The sequence below is a fragment of the Carya illinoinensis genome, chromosome 5 (genome assembly GCF_018687715.1).
Source record: "Carya illinoinensis cultivar Pawnee chromosome 5, C.illinoinensisPawnee_v1, whole genome shotgun sequence".
In the NCBI taxonomy this organism is placed as follows: domain Eukaryota; kingdom Viridiplantae; phylum Streptophyta; class Magnoliopsida; order Fagales; family Juglandaceae; genus Carya; species Carya illinoinensis.
In genome coordinates this window covers 37,493,502-37,516,121 of record NC_056756.1, presented here as the reverse complement: position 1 = coordinate 37,516,121, position 22,620 = coordinate 37,493,502, and the positions used below count along the sequence as shown (strand labels likewise).

The window sequence follows — 22,620 nt, the reverse complement described above, 5'->3', positions numbered from 1 at the left end:
ATTTCTTTATTATTTTTCAGTAAATATTTTTTACTTCTATTTACAAATTTAATTATTCAATATTTTTTCTTATTTTTTGAAATATTACTCTAGTGAATATTTTAAACAAAAATTTACATAATTTTTTTGTGGGTATGATAATATTTTTATAATTAATTTTCTTTTTTTATATTTCCATAACTATTTAAATTATTTTTAAAATTATTATTTAAAATTATAAAAAATATAAGTATGACTAAAAGTCTAGATAATTGAAAGTAAATAAATCTAATAAAAGTTTAAATGATTATAATTATATAAATATTTATATAATATAACTATAAATATATAAATATTTATATATATAATATAATTAAAACGTCTGTATACAAATAAATGTACATATATCTAGATATATAAGTAAATAAATCTAAATCCTAATCCGGTAATAAACAAAACACAACAGGGGCAGAAAAGTAATTTTTACTCTAACCCTAGACAACCCTATATAAGCATCTTTAACACCAATTCTCTCATTTTCCCCCTTTCCGTTTCAGCTGCCGTTCTCTCTCTCTCTCTCTCTCTCTCTCTCTCTCTCTCTCTCTCTCTCTCTCTCTCTCTCTTAAAGCTTTCATCTTCTCTTTTGATCTCTATTTGTATTTTCTTCTCCTTTTAATCTTTTACACTTTCGTCCTCATTACTCATATCTTGCGTTTATTTGATTTATTTTTTGTTCATTTTTATTTGTTTAGATTTAGATTGTTCTTTACAGTATAATAATTTTTTTTTAAGCTTTCAGATGTGAACCGTTTATTTCACATATTTTTTGTTGCTTTTTTATACATCTAGATCAAGATTATTCTTTACGATTTTTAATTTTTTTTGTTTTTACTTTCAGATCTGAACAAATATATTTTTGTTTGATTTTCTTTGTCGTTTTTTGTTTTTGTTTTTGTCTCTTCTCTTATCTTGTTCTTGTTATGTCTTATTTTGTTGTTTGATGTTTGGATTTTTTAGATCTGTACAACAACTTATCCCTCACGGCCTCTCTCTGTATATTTCGGCATCTCGTGTCTATTAAGGCACTGTGTTTGGGTCTTTTTTTTTTCCGATGGATATTTTCGGACTTTTTGGTTGGATTTGTTCTTTGTTGGTTCTTTCTTGCATCGTGGCTAAGATCCGCTACCTATGGCCGCGCGTAGCAGCCCACGACCACGGCGGAAGGTGAGATCTTTCTCACTTGTATATTATTTCACCATTGTGTGTATTAAGGCACTCTGTTTGGGTTTTTTATTTTTTTTATTTTTAAATTTTTTATCTGATCGATATTTTTGGTTTGTTGGTTGGATCTGTTGTTTGTTGGACAAACTTTTTGTTTTTCCTGATGGATATTTCTGGGTTTCTCGGTTGGATCTATTGTTTGTTGCATCTCCCTCGCATCACAGTTCACATCCGCTGCAAATGGCCACCCGTGGCAGCCCACGACCATGCCAGAAGGTGAAATATTTTTCATTTGTGCATTATTTTGGGGTATTGATATATATTATCAGTATAAATATTTTTCACATCTAAGAGGGAATTTTTTAAATCCGAGAGTTTTTTTTTTTCAAAAATTTTGGAATCGAGTTTTAATTTTTTACTCTTAACTGCGGTTTTTTATTTTTGTGTTCTCAGCACATACGAAGAAATCAGAAGATGAAATTTCAAAAGATCGAATTTGTTTGATGGGTTTAATTTTTTTTGTTGGCTCTACTCTATGTAAAAACAGATGTAAATATGCAAATATAGTTTTTATCTTTCAATTTTTTTTTGCTGTAATACATATGCATATCATGTAATTACATAATGTAACAAATTCATTCACACAATACAGTTAATTTTTAGAATACTAAGAAAAACAATAAAAACGTACCTACAATTCCTGAACGAGAGAGCAGAACGCACGGGAGAACTCAACAGATGAAATGAAACAAATTCTAATATTTAAACTACAGTTCGATTCACTTTCTCAGATCAAGAGATAAACATTAAGGGTAAAAACAATAAAAACTACCTACAATTCCTGAACGAGAGAGCAGAACGCACGAGAGAACTCAACAGACGAAATGAAACAAATGCTGATATTTAAACTACAGTTCGATTCACTTTCTCGGATCAAGAGATAAACATTAAGGGTAAAAAGACAAAAACATTAAGCCAGCAAAACAAAACGACACTAAGGAGAAAGAAGTAAACAATAAAATTAAGGGCAAAATCGGAAATACAATAATAAAAACCAAACTGTCGGTGGGAAGGCAGAAAGACCAAAAAAAATGTCGGTGAAATAAAAGTAAAATGTAAACTACTGTAATTGCCAAATAAAACTAAGGGTAAAATGAGAAATAAAATATTTACTGTTCCTAACACTGTAGCTTTCGGATTGCCGCTTATATTATCACTATAGATATACAAACACACGTACACAAAATAAAAGACTTGAGTATAGATCCTACCTGGTAGGAACTCATATGATTACTTGGACCAAAATGTCCCTCTATAGATGCATGTTGGGCTGAAATGTCATTGTTGTAGATGTTGATTCGACCAAGGTGCCCCTGCAAGAAATCTGGATTAGGCCAAAATACCCCTACCACATATCCGAACTAACTAAATTATTCCTACAATAAATTGAATTAGATAGAAAAAATCCCGATTCAAATCAAATCAACTGATAACAACTAGAAATCTTTAGAACAAGTTGCATCTTCATCTTCTCTTGCAATCTCCCCTTTCCATCTACCCTCTTCTTATTCTTCATTTTTTTGTTCTTTCTCTTTTCCTTATGCTTCAAACTTCTTCTTCTATAGAGAAATGGCAAAGCCATGTTTATTTGTTGACCATAGCGTGAGCTATGTTGTTGGTTCCGAGATAGAGATTTTTAGTGGGAATTTTTGTGTGGACTTGATTGGATAGCATTGGCGATTTGGTACACTTTACATGCTTGAGAGTTGAGCTCCCATGTAATCCAACCAATTTGATCGAAAGTCAAATACTTATAGACATTGAGTATGATATCTGGTCATGTAATACGAGCAAAGTGTTTGCCCAACGGGTGCGAGATGTTGTTGCTTGCCCCAAGCACTTTTGACTTTTGCATGCTTCGGGATAAGCACTTTTGCAAATATCACTATATTATTTTTTTTGAAAGCTCACCTTTGGGAGGAGTACTTCTCTAGACGAGATCTTTTGGTTGCCATTCGAGATGAGTATTATTTGCACACCCCGATGAGATACCTTTTTGTTTGAGTGCGAGATAATATTGCTTAGCATAATGAGACACCTTATACCCGCCCCGAGGTGTGAGCTGTTGTTGCTCACCTCGGGTATGAGCACTTGTGCTAGCACGAGGTCGGATACTTTTGCTAGCTCTTCGAGTGGTATGTAGTTTTTGCCCGTTCTGGAGTGCAAGCATTCCTTTAGTACTATCACTCACCCTCTTTAATGCAAGCCCTTTAGCTTACATTCGAGCAAAGTGCTTGCTATTATTGCTCAACCTTCATGAGGAGCACTTTATTCATGGGCTACGAACACTTTTGCTAGGTCAAGTGTGAGCATTGTTATTAGCATGGGGTTTGACTTTGGTTGCTTGCCCGGATTTAGAGATCTCTTTGCTCACCCAAATTTAGAGGAGCTCCCACATAATCGTAGCAACTTGATCGGCGATCGAAAATGTGCTCGCCCGGATTTAGAGGAATCTCTCACATAATTCAATCTATTTCATCGAAAATCAGATCTTGTGCTTGGGAATAGAGCTCTCATGTGATTTGACCATTTTGAATAGGGGAAAGAGAGTTATATAGAGATTGACTACACTTTACATGCTCGATAGCCTAGGTCCCATTTGATCCAATCAATTTGTGGATCCGACTTCTTCCATCCATGATTGGATCACATTCTTGGAAGCTACATAAGCCCTACTCTCAAACACATTTTAAAATTTAAATACGGTGCATTCCATTGCTCCGTGGCCTAAAATTCTCTGTTTCCATTAGGGGTGAGGTTCATGTGACGCCCCCAATTCCCCACGCCCGAACACGGGAAAATCGAGACGTCCGGATGGTGACAACCCGGGTCACCATCCCATCGACGGGTGCCAAGTGTGTGCAAAGGCAACAAGTGTGCATAAGAAAAACGCAGCGGATAACGAAAGTCATATAACTAAGTACCAGAATTTTTTTCTTAACATAATACAGGCTGTTTAAAACATACATAAATAAAATATTACAAAAACCACAAATACAGTTTTAAACAAATATAAAACATATCATCAGCAACCCGGCGGAGCCGCATCCTCGGGCTCAGCCTCCTCCTCCTCATCCTCATCACCTGCACCAAAAGCTACGGAACCACAAATGGTTCCGCAGGTAAGTAAACCCAAACGCTACCAGATAAAAACACATAGGACTCAAACAATATGCATGATACATGCCCAATGCACAAAGCCCATAAAACATAATTTTTTTCCACACACGCCAAAAATCCCATTTGGCCCAAAAACATATCCTTTCTGAAAAACACGCCAAAAGTCACATTTGGCCGCCAAAAGTCCATTTGGCCCAATATCTCGCCAGAAGTCCATCTGGCCCAATATCTCGCCAGAAGTCCATCTGGCCCACGCCAAAAGTTCCATTTGGCCTCACAAACCATTATCCAATTTTAACCGTATGCACCATGACCTCCCCTAGGGGTCATCCGCACACCCTGGCTCCAGTGCCACACCGCAGAGTACCACTACGCATGTGACACCTAACGAGCGATGCCCAGTTCCGCGCCCCGCGCGTTCGTAGCCAAGCATCCTCTAGCCCTCGCCAGCGAAGGGCCACGGAGTCGGTGAGTAGGGCGATGCCCGGTTCCGCGCCCGGCGCGTTCGTAGCCAAGCATCCCCTAGCCCCGCTCCCGTCATCGCTCTCGACAACTCAGGGGACATCACTCAGTTTATTCCGCTCCCGAGTGACCAGAGGAGCTCCACCGAGATAATAACCCATCCCGGCTTGGGCTCGTGATACACACGCACCCGCAATACACTTACTCCAATACACAGGCTTTTCACATAAATCCACAAACACGCGTGCATGCACCATGTAATGCCATAACAATGCATAATAAAATAATCCAACAACATAAAACAAATAAACAGGCAACTCCGTCCTCCATCCATCCGACCCCCGAAACTCCTCGGACTCAGTCCGGAATCAACAACCAACAACAATAAATAAATTGAATGAGCGATATATATTTAAATCTGAAAATAGGGTTTGGAAAATACTTACAGCGCTATATGGTATTTTTAGAAAGCTTGCGGCGTTGCAAACGGCGGAAGAAAAGCAACGTAACAGTGTATTTTACACTGTGTCCGTAGGTAATAAATTACCCACTTTTGAACGGGGACAAACTAGAGCTTAGGATTGATAGGGAATGGTCTATGGATGATTGTGAAGCTATTGGAAGTGGTGGTTGGCCGTGGGTGGCGGCGAAAACGCCGGAAAACTCAAATTAGAAAGCAAGATCGTAGGAGCTGTTCCGGTGGTCGTTGGAGGCCGGAAATAGGTGGGTTAGGACGGCAAGGAGTCGGTGATGAAGTGGTGAAGAAATGGTGGCCGGAGGTGGAGCGACGGCGGCGGATCGAGCCAAAAATTGTGGGGCTTCAAATGGCTTTTCCGACCAAACGGCCGACCGGATGGGGGAGATATTTGGTGGGAAGGTGCGCCGGAGGGAGGGGGTTCGAACAAGACCGGCGGCGAGCCAAACGGTGGCCGGACGGCGGCGGTCTGGGCTGAAGAAGATTCCGGCGACAGGGGTGAAAACAGAGAAGGTGCAACAACTTCCGGCGGCTCTCGAAAGCTAACGGCTGGTCCGATGGCTCTGAAAATTGGTGGGGATGATCTATGGTGGAAGGGGAAGAGAATGGTGGTGACGGCGCACCAAACGGTGGCCGGACGGCGGAGAACCGGCCGGTCAAAGTGGAGGCAACGGGAATGAGAAAAAAGAGGGAGGACGCACGGGGAGAGGGAAACCGGAAAGGAAAAGAGAAAGAAAAAGAAGAAAAGAAGAAAAGAAGAAAAAGAAAAAGGAAAAAGGGAAAAGAAAAGAAATGAGGTCCAGTCCTCACTCCGGAAACCAAAACTGATTCGCCGAAAACGATTTTAAAAACCGTAAAACGACTAAATAAAATAAACACCACATCAAATAAATTAAAAACCAATTTAAAACACATTAATTTAAAATAAATAAACTAATATATTAATTAAATTAAAAATAACCCTTCAGTGAAAATACACGCAAAAGCGGGTCATCACATCCTCCCCTCCTTAAAAACAAATTTCGTCCTCGAAATTTTGCAAGATCAACTACCAGCGCCAAAAAGATACCATAAACAACTCCGATTATACTTGAGAAAATCATACCATCAACCATTTCCACACAAGTATGAAGAATGCACTTCCCAAAAATACTCCTATAAGCAACTCCATCATATTCGCACTAATCTCCCAGAAATGCATCACGTCTAGAACTCTTAAATCGGCCACGTAAACCGAAATCACCATATCTTGGTAATCTAATAGTCACTTCCAAAATAAACCATCAATAATCATCATTTGCACAACTAAAATATTACTCTCCAATTACAAGTACCTGCTCGAAATTTCGAGTCGTCACTAATTACCCAAATTCAGCACAAAATTTAAATACCTAACTATCTCCAAAAATCACGTTTCCGTGCGCACTCTGATAACCCGCCAAAATGCAAAAAGACTATATCCTCATAAATTAACACCCTTGAATACAAGCTAACTCTTAACACCTGAAAGCAAGAAAATCCTTTATCACATTTTGATAGAAAATATAGTCTCCCAAAATCATGAATTTTCACTCCTATCCTTCAATTATCTCTAGCTACCCTAATCAAATCAAAATTCCGCAATGACACCCATGATCATCAACAAAAAGACAATATCAATCAATTGCAACTTCCAAATTAAAAACAAGCAACATTATCACCAATACGCCAATCTCATCTAAGATTGAGAACAAAAGGCTCGGATCCGTCCCGACCAACTAATAAAGCACCTATAACTCCTACCTAACAACTTACACTTTCAAGATCATCATCTAAATTCTGAATATCGTCTAATTTAGAGATAACTAAATTCACTACGAACCACGATTAAATTCACGATAACCTTAATAAACCCTTCTTATAAACTCACTTACCTACTCCTATTCTCATAACCCTAATATTAGCACGACTATTTCCTTCAATTGCATACAAAATTAAATCTCAAGATAGGCCATGCTATTCAAACCTCCAATCCATCAAAACTATGGCACTACTCTCCTGACTTCTACTGCTTATTACCTTACGTACCTGTTTAGGCTAATCACCGGTGATTCCCAAACTTCCACTTTCAAGATTTTATTAACCACTACACATGGCGACTCAACAATCTCTCTTCTAGTTAAATAAAATGTATATAATTCTCCCAATTGGACACTCAAACTCCAAAAGAAAGTATAGCCTCAAAATTTAAATTCCTGTGTGACCTCAAGTCACAATTAATTCTCTAAGATAGTCCCCACAATAAATGCCAACTATCACTCCAATTGGTAACCCACTTCAACTGTACACTCTGATCAACTCACTAAGAACTCGAAGTTAAAATCCATTGAATTTAATACTATCACATCTAATCCATTTCAGTACTCACCAAAGCCACTTCTCTCAAGCCAAAAAGAGACTAGGATTTGTACTCTCCGAAATCCATACACTCTCACCACCACTATAAATGGATCTCATGTACCCTTAGCTAAGATCAATAATCATTCTAACGTATAAGTGATCCATCACTTCCATTTCCAACATCCGTACCTTATCCTCAAAATAAACAAAATTTCATTTCCCAAAACCTGCATCATCTATTATCCTCAACTCGGTATGAACCAATCCTAAAACTTGTCACTATAACCTCGAGCTATAACAATTATTGCCAACCCACATTCCATTGAGTAACACGCTTCGACTGAACGCTCCAATCGATTTACCACTATCATGTGTCAATCTCATACGTCCTTAGCCGAAACCAATAGTCATTCCAACGTACAAGTAATCCATTACTACTATTTCTATCATCTGGACTTATATCCGCAAATCAACATGAATCATTCCTATATCTGCTTAACTTATACCCTTAATATAAGCAAATAGTTAACGCTTAAAACTTTGTACAGAAAATGACCTTAAACCTGCTAATAATCCGTTCCCAAAAGTCTCTAGAACATAAGGTCTCAACTTCAATCGAATTCAATACCAACAATTAAGCTATTGCTTCCAAAACCTCAATGGGTCCATATCTTCCGAACCGACAAAAATCATTTCCTAAAATCGGTTACCACAACCTCGAGTTAACAATAGTCATTTTCTGAACTAAGTCAATATCTACAATCCTCAAAGAAGTATATGAGCTATATCATTACCTTCCATTCTCAAAGAAATGTACCCCAGAAAAATGTCATATTATTAACTAAACTCTGATCAACCCTATTTTAATGGTTGCAAACTAATCACTCTCCAGAGTGGATCAAGCTAACACCCCAAGTCTGTAAAATTAAGAAGTCAACTCTTATTATAAATTGGTCCTTCAACTCTGTAATTCTAAAACCTTAAATCAAATAAGAATAATTTCTAAAATTTCTAAGATCAATGAGCTTACACCCCATAATAGGACAATCGGCTCCCAAAACTTTTAAAATCTAATACATTAACGGATAATAAATCATTTTCTGAAATCCTCGAGATTGATAGCTTTAATCCAAAACATTCACCTTAAAACTTGTAAATTTTAAAACCCCAATTGCCACCAAAATGTTCATCCGAATCAGCGAAATTTAAAACTTGAAATTTAATTATTTCCCCCAAAGCTTGTCGAACCTAAAACCTTAATTACCAAAATCTTATTTCCTAAAATCTATAAGGCCTCAAACCTTAGATAAAATTATCTTAAACCAATCCTTAAAGTTCGTTGAACCTACACTCTCCTATTCTATAGCTTCATTACATAAATTCTGCAAAACCTAAGACCTCAACCATCTTAAGCGACTTAAAGCTAACTCCCCTCCTTAGTTGCAACTTACATTCCTACTCCCAAGAAATTGCCTAATCCATGTCGTTCCCTTCTAGCCACAATATTATGAAAGTAACCCACCTTTATAAAATTCAACCCTACTTCACTAAGAATTTTTTTTTTTTTTTTTTCAACGACATTCTCAATAGTACCGTCCTCCTGCCATAGCACAATCCTCAATCCCACTTTAACACCGGACAAAACAAAACAAAACAACTTAAAACAAAATAAACAAAACAAATAAACAACATACTTGCAATTCAAATAAAATCAAATCAAGTTAAAGAAAGACAAATAAAACCATCATAAAACCAAAAACCAAAACCAACATCACACAGCAAGAAACAAAAGAAACCAGCATGCAAAAACATAACCAAATAAATAAAAAAAAGCAAACAAGCTCAAACAGATAAACAAATAAAACAAATCAAATAACAACTTTACTTAACATAATTTTAAAACACAAACTTAAAAAAACATTCTGGTACTGCCTACGGGACATGTGGTTTTACCCAGAGCCAAACCGCTCTGATACCACCTGTGACGCCCCCAATTCCCCACGCCCGAACACGGGAAAATCGAGACGTCCGGATGGTGACAACCCGGGTCACCATCCCATCGACGGGTGCCAAGTGTGTGCAAAGGCAACAAGTGTGCACAAGAAAAACGCAGCGGATAACGAAAGTCATATAACTAAGTACCAGAATTTTTTTCTTAACATAATACAGGCTGTTTAAAACATACATAAATAAAATATTACAAAAACCACAAATACAGTTTTAAACAAATATAAAACATATCATCAGCAACCCGGCGGAGCCGCATCCTTGGGCTCAGCCTCCTCCTCCTCATCCTCATCACCTGCACCAAAAGCTACGGAACCACAAATGGTTCCGCAGGTAAGTAAACCCAAACGCTACTAGATAAAAACACATAGGACTCAAACAATATGCATGATACATGCCCAATGCACAAAGCCCATAAAACATAATTTTTTTCCACACACGCCAAAAATCCCATTTGGCTCAAAAACATATCCTTTCCGAAAAACACGCCAAAAGTCACATTTGGCCGCCAAAAGTCCATTTGGCCCAATATCTCGCCAGAAGTCCATCTGGCCCAATATCTCGCCAGAAGTCCATCTGGCCCACGCCAAAAGTCCCATTTGGCCTCACAAACCATTATCCAATTTTAACCGTATGCACCATGACCTCCCCTAGGGGTCATTCGCACACCCTGGCTCCAGTGCCACACCGCAGAGTACCACTACGCATGTGACACCTAACGAGCGATGCCCAGTTCCGCGCCCCGCGCGTTCGTAGCCAAGCATCCTCTAGCCCTCGCCAGCGAAGGGCCACGGAGTCGGTGAGTAGGGCGATGCCCGGTTCCGCGCCCGGCGCGTTCGTAGCCAAGCATCCCCTAGCCCCGCTCCCGTCATCGCTCTCGACAACTCAGGGGACATCACTCAGTTTATTCCGCTCCCGAGTGACCAGAGGAGCTCCACCGAGATAATAACCCATCCCGGCTTGGGCTCGTGATACACACGCACCCGCAATACACTTACTCCAATACACAGGCTTTTCACATAAATCCACAAACACGCGTGCATGCACCATGTAATGCCATAACAATGCATAATAAAATAATCCAACAACATAAAACAAATAAACAGGCAACTCCGTCCTCCATCCATCCGACCCCCGAAACTCCTCGGACTCAGTCCGGAATCAACAACCAACAACAATAAATAAATTGAATGAGCGATATATATTTAAATCTGAAAATAGGGTTTGGAAAATACTTACAGCGCTATATGGTATTTTTAGAAAGCTTGCGGCGTTGCAAACGGCGGAAGAAAAGCAACGTAACAGTGTATTTTACACTGTGTCCGTAGGTAATAAATTACCCACTTTTGAACGGGGACAAACTAGAGCTTAGGATTGATAGGGAATGGTCTAGGGATGATTGTGAAGCTATTGGAAGTGGTGGTTGGCCGTGGGTGGCGGCGAAAACGCCGGAAAACTCAAATCAGAAAGCAAGATCGTAGGAGCTGTTCCGGTGGTCGTTGGAGGCCGGAAATAGGTGGGTTAGGACGGCAAGGAGTCGGTGATGAAGTGGTGAAGAAATGGTGGCCGGAGGTGGAGCGACGGCGGCGGATCGAGCCAAAAATTGTGGGGCTTCAAATGGCTTTTCCGGCCAAACGGCCGGCCGGATGGGGGAGATATTTGGTGGGAAGGTGCGCCGGAGGGAGGGGGTTCGAACAAGACTGGCGGCGAGCCAAACGGTGGCCGGACGGCGGCGGTCTGGGCTGAAGAAGATTCCGGCGACAAGGGTGAAAACAGAGCAGGTGCAGCAACTTCCGGCGGCTCTCGAAAGCTAACGGCTGGTCCGATGGCTCTGAAAATTGGTGGGGATGATCTATGGTGGAAGGGGAAGAGAATGGTGGTGACGGCGCACCAAACGGTGGCCGGACGGCGGAGAACCGGCCGGTCAAAGTGGAGGCAACGGGAATGAGAAAAAAGAGGGAGGACGCACGGGGAAAGGGAAACCGGAAAGGAAAAGAGAAAGAAAAAGAAGAAAAGAAGAAAAGAAGAAAAAGAAAAAGGAAAAAGGGAAAAGAAAAAGAGAAAAGAAAAGAAATGAGGTCCAGTCCTCACTCCGGAAACCAAAACTGATTCGCCGAAAACGATTTTAAAAACCGTAAAATGACTAAATAAAATAAACACCACATCAAATAAATTAAAAACCAATTTAAAACACATTAATTTAAAATAAATAAACTAATATATTAATTAAATTAAAAACAACCATTCAGTGAAAATACACGCAAAAGCGGGTCATCACAGTTCAGCTGGTCCGAATAGGCCTTTTGTAGATCAGACTGGACCAGATCAAAATAGGTCTGGTCTAGTCCCAGTCTAGTGGTTTTCCACCCCCCACCCCGGACTAGACTGAATGAAAAATAATAAAAAAATATAATTATTTATATATAAATTAATTATATAATTATTAACTAATACTAATATTAATATTTATACTAATACTAATAGTTTAATAGTTTGATGTAGACTATTGTAATACTATTATACTTATACAGTTATACTAATATAGTTATACTAAATCACTATAAGTAATACTAATATATAGTTATTCTAATCACTATAATTAATACTAATATATAACTATACAATCTACTTATAAAGTTATACTAATACTATTAGACTAATAATATTATATTTATACTAATATATATATATTAATATATTTATATATATATATATCATAGTATACTATATGTATATATGTTAAATTATTTAATAGTTATAGTAAATAAGTTAATAACTATTACTATATACTAATAGACTAATAGTATTATAATTTATTACTATATTACTATATACTAATAGACTATTACTATATTATCACTTATAATTATCACTATACTATAATTTGTATAGTTATACTAATCACTATGATTAATACTTATATAGTTATACAAAATCACTGATTCACTATAACTAATATTACTAATATATAGCTATATTAATAGTCTAATACTATTATAATTTATATATTTATACTAATCATAATAAGTTAACAACTAAATCACTATAAATATAACTATATATATTTAGTATGAATGTATTATTATATTTTTTAATGTATAACTATAATATATAGTACTAGTATATATTAATATATTAACATATTATAAGAGTAATAGTATAAATTATAATATAGAATTTATAATATATTAAATCACTATAACAGTATAACTAATACTAATAGTCTACTATTAATACTATTATATAGTTATACTAATCACTATAATTAATACTAATATATAACTATACAGTATACTTATACCGTTGTACTAATATTATCAGTCTATTATATAGTCTGAGACTCTCACTTCTAATATAGGCTATATAACTATAACTAAAACTAATATTTACATTAATACTAATAATGTAGAATATAGTTATACTACCAAATTGGTTCAACATAACTAATATTACTAATATAATATAACTATACTAAATTCCTAATAGTTTAATACTAATACTATTATATAGTTATACTAATAATAAATTTATAATAGGTAAATCATTATAAGTCTATAACTATATATATTTAGTATCAATGTATTATTATATTTTTTAATGTATTACTATTAACTATAATATATAGTACTAGTATATATTAATATATTAACATATTATAAGAGTTATAGTATAAATTATAATATATCATATATTTATAATTTATAATAATATTAATATAGTTAACTTAATATGTAATATGTTAATATTAAATCATTGTAACTACATAGAGTATTAGTAATATATCATTTAATATAATTAGAAAGAATATTAATATAACTACATAGAGTATTACTATTATTTAATATAGTATTATATAGTGTCATAGAGTATTAATAAATGTGTGGGTTTGAAGAGATATAGTAATAGTATCTTACATATAGTATTATAATTATTATATATAGTTATTAGTTATAGTATTTGTAATAATTTGTTATTAGTTATAATAAATAAGTTAATAACTATTACTAATTTATTATATACTAAAAGACTAATATATATAATAATATATTATATATATTAAATATATTATAATATAATTACATAAATATTAAATAAAATATTATTAAATTAAAAAAAAATTATGATGAATCGAATGGACTGACAAGACCAGACCGTCTAGAATGAAACTGGACCGCCCGATCTTTAGAGAGGTAAGTCCTGTCCAAAGTGAAAAAATCCTGAATCAAATAAGCATGATGATCTGATCACAAAACCTCTTAGATTGAACCGGACCGACCGAACTCTTCCTTTATGATTGCCTTTTTGAAAGGCAATTGACCATTTGACCTTTTCATCTCTGTCTCTCTCCCCATCGCATATTGTTACCGCAACTCTAGACTCTCTAGATTTTCTGTTCTCTCTGGCTGACCAACTGACAGACATTATCTTTCTCAATTTCTAGGGTTTATCTCTCGCACATCATACCCCATTTCACATTTCTGAGTTTAGGCTTCTTGTTAATTCATCGCTCGACAGCCTACTTCCTACAATCATGATGATGGGCGACTGGCAACAGCTCGTCCAATCCATTGTCCTTGGCCTCATTTTCTCCTTCCTTGTTGCCAAGCTCATTTCCATTGTGCTCGCCTTTAAAGAAGAAAACCTATCTCTCTCCCGCTCCTCCTTAATACCCGACATCCACGACGACCCTAAAGGTGCCGTTTTGGTCCCGTTCCACGATACCGACTCGGTCGTCGCCGAGCAGGGTAGCATCAGGAACGACAGCGTGCCCAATAGCGATGCCGAAGACGATGATGACGATGACTGGGAGGGAGTGGAGAGTACGGAGCTGGACGAGACCTTCAGCGCGGCCACGGCGTTCGTGGCGGCGTCCGCGGCGGATCGGCTCTCGGAGAAGGTCTCGAACGACTTGCAGTTGAGGCTCTACGGGTTGTACAAGATTGCCACCGAGGGCCCTTGTAGCTCGCCACAGCCCTCGGCTTTGAAAATCACGGCTCGGGCCAAGTGGTATCGTGTTATCTTTGTGATTTCCTTGTTTTTTTCTCCTTTTGGTTGCATGGGTAAGGTGAATGGGTAATTTGGGTTTTATCTTTTAAATACGTTGGTGTTGTGGGTTTTATGCGGAATGTAATTGCACGAGCACCGGAATGAGGGAATATATAGCTAATCAAGTAGGTGAAACGTGAATTAATAGCACAATTCAATCGTAAGTTATGTCTGACGTTGCCTAATTAGAATTGTAGCACGTAGTATAATGAATTCTTTACTCTTCTTTTTAAGTAAAATTTCTGTGTTTGTTTCATGTGACAAAGGTACATGTTAATTTTTTCGTCACAAATAAATTTTCCTCGAGTGATACTCTCAAACTGGTTGAATGTTCATGTACCTAGTGATCTCAGTCAAAATATTTTAGTATGGAGGAAATCTGAATAATCAATTTTTCTGTCAACCATAAACCGAGGTCATGTGAGACTCTGTCGTTTGATATCAAATCAAGTTCAGCATGGAATCACCTTTTTTGGGAGAGTTTCAAAAGCAATAGAACGATTGAGAAAGATGTTTATTTTACCATCGGTGATCTTGTCCTCTCCCCTCCACATCCCTTTCTCCTAACGAACATAGTGGTAGAAAGCAGTACCGTTCTTCAGACTTCCGTTTTGCCTGTACAATATATTTATTTAGAAGTATAAATCACAATCATATTTATTTAGACGTATAAAATTACGTTTTCTATTTTTTCCTGGTATTTTTATATTTTGCTGACTGCTGTTTGGTAGGCAAGCATGGCAGAAATTGGGTACTATGCCTCCAGAAGAAGCCATGCAGAAGTACATTGATATTGTTACAGAGCTATATCCTTCTTGGTTGGATGGTTTAACTCTGGTTAGAATCTATGAGTTTTCCCATTTTGCTGATCTTTTGGTAGTCTTGCACGTGCTTACTCCTTATTGATTTTCTTTTCCCCTCTGTCATGGTTTCTTGACTCATGATAACTAGAAGAGCAAACGTGGAGAAGGCAATGCACCAAGTATGGATGCTAAAGGACCAATGGGACCAGTTTTCAGCACTTTTGTTTATGAGGAAGAATCTGGAAATCAGTCGTAAGGTTCTTGGAACTTCTTGATGTTTTAGCTTTAGCAGTATATCTTAAGCCCTTATAGAAAAGAAAGTTCTGCCATGGAGGTGGTTTGATGTCTGGCTTAAGTGGTTGTGTGTTTATGTAAACAGCAATCCTAGAGCATCAGTATGTATGTCCTGGCTTGGGTTTGATCTGGCTCAGCTGGAGGCTGCTTATATTTTTAATTTAAGAATCCCTTATGTGGCTTTATGTATACCCAACCATGATCTTTGGCTGCCAGTCAGGTTCTGAGGGTCTTATTGAAGTCTTTTCACAAATAGGTCCTGGAGTTTGTAGTTTCTACAGTGATCTAGTATAATGGGGATGATGATTGATGTCTCTTTTTTTTCCGCTGATAAGTAAAAGCAATTGTATTATAAGTGATTTTTATTCTCTTGTTTCTTGCTCTTGGGGAAAAAAGGTTGGGCTATCCATATTTAGCATCTGTTCTTATTACTGGACAGTAGTGTTCTATTGACTTGTATGCAGAGAGAGGGCCTTTAATAAATCCTTTTTCTTGGTCTTGTAAAGAGATATGCTGCCCTTACAATGCTAACTTCTTGTTTTGAATTTAAAAGGAATGATTCTCATTCCCAGGGTGGTCAATTATTCTTTTTTGCTTTAGGTTGAAGACTCTAACCAACCAAAAGTTTAAATTTTTAGACTGATTTGGATATTATATATATTGTCTATGACTTCTTACGGGATAGGCTTTGTATGAGTAGGAGAAGGCAAATATTATTTTTGATGCAAATCATCTCTGACCTAGGAGTTTGTGATGGGGCACAAGTATCATGATTCAGTTTGGTCTTGTTTAGCAACTGATAAGGCTTTTTAGAGGTGTCTTTCTTATTACTGATGGAAACATGTAGTAGTTTTATGGAATTCATACTGTATGTAATCAGTTAACATGATGTCTTTTATTATGTCTATGGATGTGCTTCATTGAGCTATGCAATACTTCTCCTTAGCATTGCAAAGCATGAATTTTTAAATAACTCCTACTGGTATTAACTGTTCCTTAATAACAACTTTCTTTCGCCAACAGATGCCATATGTTGAAAGAAATAAATTATCTATATAAATTTTAAAGGTACTTCTTTCTTTCTCTTGGCTGAGCTAAAAGTTCCTTGCTTTAAATTTCAGGAAAATGGATGCTATTCATGCCTTTGCCAGAGAAGGAGAAGCAGATAATTTGATTAAGTGCATTGAAGGCAGCATTTCAGTAAATCTGAAAGGTCCTCCTGACAGCCCCCCCCCCCCTCTTTTCCTCCTTTCTCTTCCCCTTCCCCCCCAGCTTTGTGGCTGTTTCCATTATTAACTTTGTATGGTATTTCCATGGCATAGATTCAATTTTGGGTTTTGTGGAGATTATAGGCTTTCCCAATGTTTCCAATAGGTTCTCTTTTGGTAATTCAACAGACTGAGTTACTTATTAAAAAAAAAAAAAAAGAGGGTAATCCAACAGACCGAGTTGATTTTTAACTTAATTGCATAAGAAGCTAAAAGCTAACCGCTAGGGGTTGGCTCAAGTGGTAAGGCCATTGATTGGTCTTGGCAGTATGCTCCTCGAGGTCTAAGGGGTTTGAACATTTTGATGAATTTCTAAGTACTGCATCCCATCGATGAAAAGCCAAAAATTTACCTTATCTGTGTGATATGGGCACGTTACTTGAGTCTGGGTTTTAACTGGACAGAAGGCATCTTGTGTTTGCATGGTCTCCGGGATTCCTCATCTTTGAAAAAAGATAAAAATTAAAAGCTAAAGCTTGGGAACAGACTGGACTGACTGTTAATAATCCTATAGTGGATGTTAAGAATCTTGGACGTTGCCATAGAATTGCATATTAGACTCAACTGGCTGTCTCAAATTACTTGAGAACAGACTTGAATTTCTCTTAAGCATCAGTTAAAAGAACTAGCAATCACTAGCTTATTAGGTTATGAAATCATGACAAAAACCAATCAAGGTGATTGACTTGCCGCATAGTCTACTCAGTTCTATTTGGATTGGGCTCTTCAGTCATAGCATAGTTTCTGCTTACAGGCTCATCTATCATTTATTGGTGCACTTATTTTTCTTTCTCCTTTCATTATTCATTTTCCAGTTTGTTTTTTCTTTTTAATCATGTCGTTTTAGATATCCTTGCATTTTTGTAGCCCTGATGCAACCTTTAAAACAAGCTTGGTAAAGATATTGGTGTAGTTGTTTGAGACACTCGAATGTTGTATGGTAGCTTAAATTAAGAAGTTCAATGTTGTGCTGCAAATTAATGAAACTTTGTAGGCAATTTCAACGGTTTCATTTCAATGTTGATGTGTGTTTCACTCTCTTTATAAAAACTTGTGCTGCCTTCTAAAACAGTTTGCCTAAGTCAATTGCAGATAGCGAGGGCCGGACCCCATTGCACTGGGCTGTAGATCGCGGCCACCTTAACATCACTGAATTACTGGTTAGCAGGAATGCTACTGTAAATGCCAAGGTAATTGGAAATTCTAAATACCTTGTTTTTACCGGGCAAGACAGACCTAAGACCTACCACACACTAGTTCATTATCCATTTAGGATGCAAGGGTAGTTCATCTCCGTGTGTCATTTCTTATGCACCGTTGGGTTTTAAAGATTCTTCTAAGTTCTGTCTAGTTGCTACTTTGGCTTTTCAACTTCGTCTAAAATTGTCTCTTTCATTCTGTATTGGAAGGACGATGATGGCCAAACCCCATTGCATTATGCTGTCGTGTGTGAGAGACAAGCCATTGCTGAATTTCTTGTGAAGCAAAATGCAGACACAGATTTAAAGGACAATGATGGCAACACACCTTCTGATCTGTGTGAGGCGAACTGGCCTTGGATGAAATGTGCGGAGAAGCAGACTGACTGAATAGGTTATTAGTCTTTTGGTTTCTTCCTCAAGTTATTTTTGATCAAATTCCTTGTGGATGTATTATATGTATATGTATAACCCTTATGCCTGTCAGATGAATTTAAATGAGTAATTCTACATATAACCGTGAATGCATAAATGCCGTGTAATTGTTTTAAAAAAGAGTGAAGTCTATTATTAAAAAACTAATTTTATTCATGTAGGTCTCATGTTTTATTCACTTTTTTTAAAGTGATTACGCGGCGGTTGTATAATTCACGGTAGTAAATATTTTTTCTAATAGAGGAAACTTTATTCACATTTCATCCTTCCCCCTCCGACCAAAATGGCTTGATTTTTTACAAACTATAACTCTTGCAGACAGAAAGACATGTATATGCTTCATGTTACATTCAGAACGGATGGGAAGTGACCAAGTTACAGAAAAAAAAGGAAATAACTAACTAAGGACAGTAATCTTTTGGGTGGTTAACAATAGCAGTTTCCCAGTAGGCAGTGCTGGAAAAAACGGTTCGATTCAGCCAATTTAAATTGCATTGGTAAGAAACCTAAGCGATTTTAGTGAAATTATTTGATCTTTCACTTAACTGTTTCAATCGGCGGATCGATTCTAACTAATTCAAAATGGTACATATTTTTAAGTCGACCAATAATTAAGTTTTTTGTTTTAAATTTCTTGTAAAAGAAATATTATAGACTTAAACATACATTAACTCTTTAATTATTGTATTAATAAAAATCATATAAAAATTGAAAGATAAAACATGAAATTCTTTTATATTTTTAGTTGAATGAAAATTTTAGGAGATGAATAAGTGTTTTCTATCAAATTTGTGGGAGGGCAGCTTTGCAACGAATAGACAGCATCCAATTGAAGTGTTCCACATAAGCAAGCATGCACAAAAGAGGGAACAGTACACTAGATGATTTAATTAATCGAAACCTGTTCCTCTTTCTCTTCCTTTTACAAATCAGGTGTCAAATCGTGTTAACAGGTCATGTTAAAGCATGTATATTATACTATATAACTCAACCCTAATCCGACCCGTTAAGCTTATCGTATCAAAATTTCAAACCCTAACACGACCCATTAATATAACGGGTCATGTCGTGTCAACCTGTTTTGATCTATTAGTGAATATTATGAAATAAGTTAACACAATAAAATATAATCCGTTTCAAACTGTTTATGTAAATGAGTTGAATAGGTTTGAAATTAAACAGTTTGACTTGATTAAATTTAGCATAATTTTATATAATTTTAAAATCGCAATATATATAAAAATTATAAAGCTAACTATAAGTCCAATATTACAATCCAAATAATAAAAGTATTGAAATTGAAATTCTAACAATTTTACTTTTAGGTATAAGGGTATAATTGTAATTTTAACTTTCTTAACGTATCATAACTAGTTATAACGTGTCATAACTGGGTGACTCATTATCAACCCATTAAACAATCGTGTCTTAACGAGTCAACCCATTTTGACCCGAACCCGTTAAGACTAAATTCTAACCTACTATTATCGTGTCGTATTCATATTAGATTAATGAGTCATGTAACATATTACCACCTCTAGGCCAAATCTCAAAGCTCCTTTATTGCGTTCATAGTTCACACTACAGGCAAAATTGAGTTCGGTTTCATCTCTTCTTCTTCTTCTTCCCTTGTCTTCTTCCCATTTCCATTTCCCTTGTCTTCATCTCTCCTTCTTCCCATTTCCTTTTATTCTTCCACGAGTTTCAATGAGCAATCTTTTGGTTCACCATCGGGGCATTGTTCTCACCGTCAACTCCTTACCAGACCCATCTAATCTCTACGATGACATTAAATGAGTCACCCACCTCAAATCGACGTTGACAATTTGTTTTCTAACTTTACCACATCCTATTGTTTCAAAATCTTGAACGTTCTTCATCTCCCAAGTCTATTAAATTAGATCATAACGAATCATTTCAATAATAATTCTAAAGAAATTATGAATGAGCTAAAAAGAATGTGGCTTAATATTTAGTTACACAAAAATGACCATTTTTTTTTTCCTTTTAACAAGTACACACAAATGAACAAATTATGAAGCTAATAGCAAACCAGGTGCTGGAGCACGAAAATGAACAAATGCTCCTTCAAAAATCAAAAATACAAAATAAACGTCCACATAATAACATGTTATAGAGAATAAATCTTGAATAAGAAAAATTGGTAAATGAGCCAAAAAAATGGTGTCGATAATGGAGAAAATGGTGGCGGCGACGTGGGTGGTGGGTTGTTGCGGCAACTGCTGGTTGGAGCTCGCTTCTTCCACCTAAGTGTAGCAAATCGACGCCGCCACAAGCTCCCTTGCTGGTCCATTTTTCGTTTTCCCCGACTCATTATTTTTGCTGGATGTATTTCATTTTTTTACCATTTCTGATTTGAGATTTGGGTTGGTGGAAGCAGACGTACGTCGGGTAGCAGAAATGTCAAAAGGAAAAACGGGTTTCATCTAGTCTGCAGGACACGGGAATTACAATGAGGAGTCTATTTGTCAATATCTCTTTCGATGGCTGTTATTTGGGATTTAATAGACTGACCGGTTTTAAGATGCTCTCAATTTGTGGTTATGCATAAACTAGTACATTTTCCATGTGCTTGTAACTGACGTCTTTTTCTTTTTCGTATATGAGGCAAAAAATTGTTGACAATTAAGGTTAAAATACATGAGTTATATGTTTATTAAAACTATATCAATTCATATCATATTGTTCTATTGAAATTAATCAATGAATTTATATTTTATAATTTTTAATAAATATATTAAATTCTTGAATTGTATTATATATGATTTTTAACACTTTTTTCTTTTTATGAATATTGAAATAATAGATTCAAAATTGTTCTAAATTAGCCGATTAAGTTTGTGAAATTTTGTCCGATTTGATTTGTAGAATCGTCTGATTCATTGAATTAGTCCTTACCTGATTTTGAACACGTTGTCAATTTTTTAGCCTTACTATAGATAACAGGTTGTGTCCAAGGCTCAATGTGGTTTTCTTCAACATACGATATAATATCATATTCCATCTATTGCTTTTAACTTGAAATAGACAAATAGGAGTGTCTGACTTGAAACAAACAAATATCATAGAAAGCTGTTAACTCCAAAGAAAAAAAAAAAAAAACTAGAATGAGAAGCATAATCAAATAGTAATTATGGCAATTCGTGCCGTGGGTTGAATATGTAATGTGTCAAGTAATCCATCATATGGGATAATCTCAACATAATACGTTTAATTAAACGAGTCAAACTTTAAAATCTTAATATGATCCATATGAAAGCGGGTGGCATGATTTGACCTGCATAACATGTTTATAATTAACTCGTATTGAGTTAATTTGAAAACGACTAACTTCAAATCATATCAACTTATTTAACCTATTTCATATAAGTGGGTTGAGTCGACCTATATATTAATTTTGACTAAATTAACATAATTTTATATGTACTATAAGGATAAATATATAAATAATTCAAAATTACAAATAGATTTATGATAAATTATCTTATGGTCAAATATCCAAACCAATAAATTCTTAACTCGTTTACAACCAATTGGTTTAACACCCTTGGGCATTTTAGGAGTCATCTACTATAGACTTAAACTCATCTACCATCACACCCCTCTACTTTTGGGAGTCAGCATTTTGTTTGGCTTAATTAAAAGAGATTAGACCATCTTCCAACCTTATATCAAAACTCATACTCGTAGAAATAAACAATGTAATCATCTGAAATTGATTATCTCCTCTCCCTATTTGATCTCGTTATTGATATTTCTTATGGAGGTTGTTTAGGTTCTTTCGTATTAATTAGAGGCAATTCAAGAATGGTTTAGTGACCTGCATTTGTATCCGTATTATCAGATGAATT

At 36.1% G+C, this 22,620-nt stretch overlaps 1 protein-coding gene and 1 long non-coding RNA gene across 3 annotated transcripts; both read left to right on the top strand.

Moving 5' to 3' along the window:
- Positions 1–382: 382 nt before the first annotated feature.
- Positions 383–1,781, top strand: LOC122311566. The gene is made up of 2 exons (XR_006242810.1): positions 383–1,476; positions 1,654–1,781. It is a non-coding gene; the product is annotated as an uncharacterized LOC122311566 (long non-coding RNA).
- Positions 1,782–13,987: 12,206 nt separating this feature from the next.
- On the top strand, positions 13,988–19,011 carry LOC122311292 (acyl-CoA-binding domain-containing protein 1-like). Of its 2 annotated transcripts, none has more exons than XM_043125797.1 (6): positions 13,988–14,710; positions 15,481–15,586; positions 15,704–15,804; positions 16,968–17,059; positions 18,207–18,304; positions 18,524–19,011. In XM_043125797.1, the coding sequence occupies exons 1-6, from the start codon at positions 14,235–14,237 to the stop codon at positions 18,701–18,703; spliced, it is 1,053 nt and encodes a 350-aa protein (XP_042981731.1). In that variant the 5' UTR covers positions 13,988–14,234; the 3' UTR covers positions 18,704–19,011. The 2 variants fall into 2 exon arrangements, with proteins under 2 accessions (XP_042981731.1, XP_042981730.1); XM_043125796.1 differs by having other exon boundaries at positions 13,992–14,710; positions 15,701–15,804.
- Positions 19,012–22,620: the final 3,609 nt, after the last annotated feature.

Bases quoted from the DNA above. Each gene is read 5' to 3' on its own strand.
- LOC122311292 (XM_043125796.1), top strand. From the start codon at position 14,235: ATGATGATGGGCGACTGGCAACAGCTCGTCCAATCCATTGTCCTTGGC. The intron at 15,587-15,700 runs GTTAGAATCTAT...CATGATAACTAG, and splicing joins GGTTGGATGGTTTAACTCTG to AAGAGCAAACGTGGAGAAGG. The intron at 15,805-16,967 runs GTAAGGTTCTTG...TTTAAATTTCAG, and splicing joins GAAGAATCTGGAAATCAGTC to GAAAATGGATGCTATTCATG.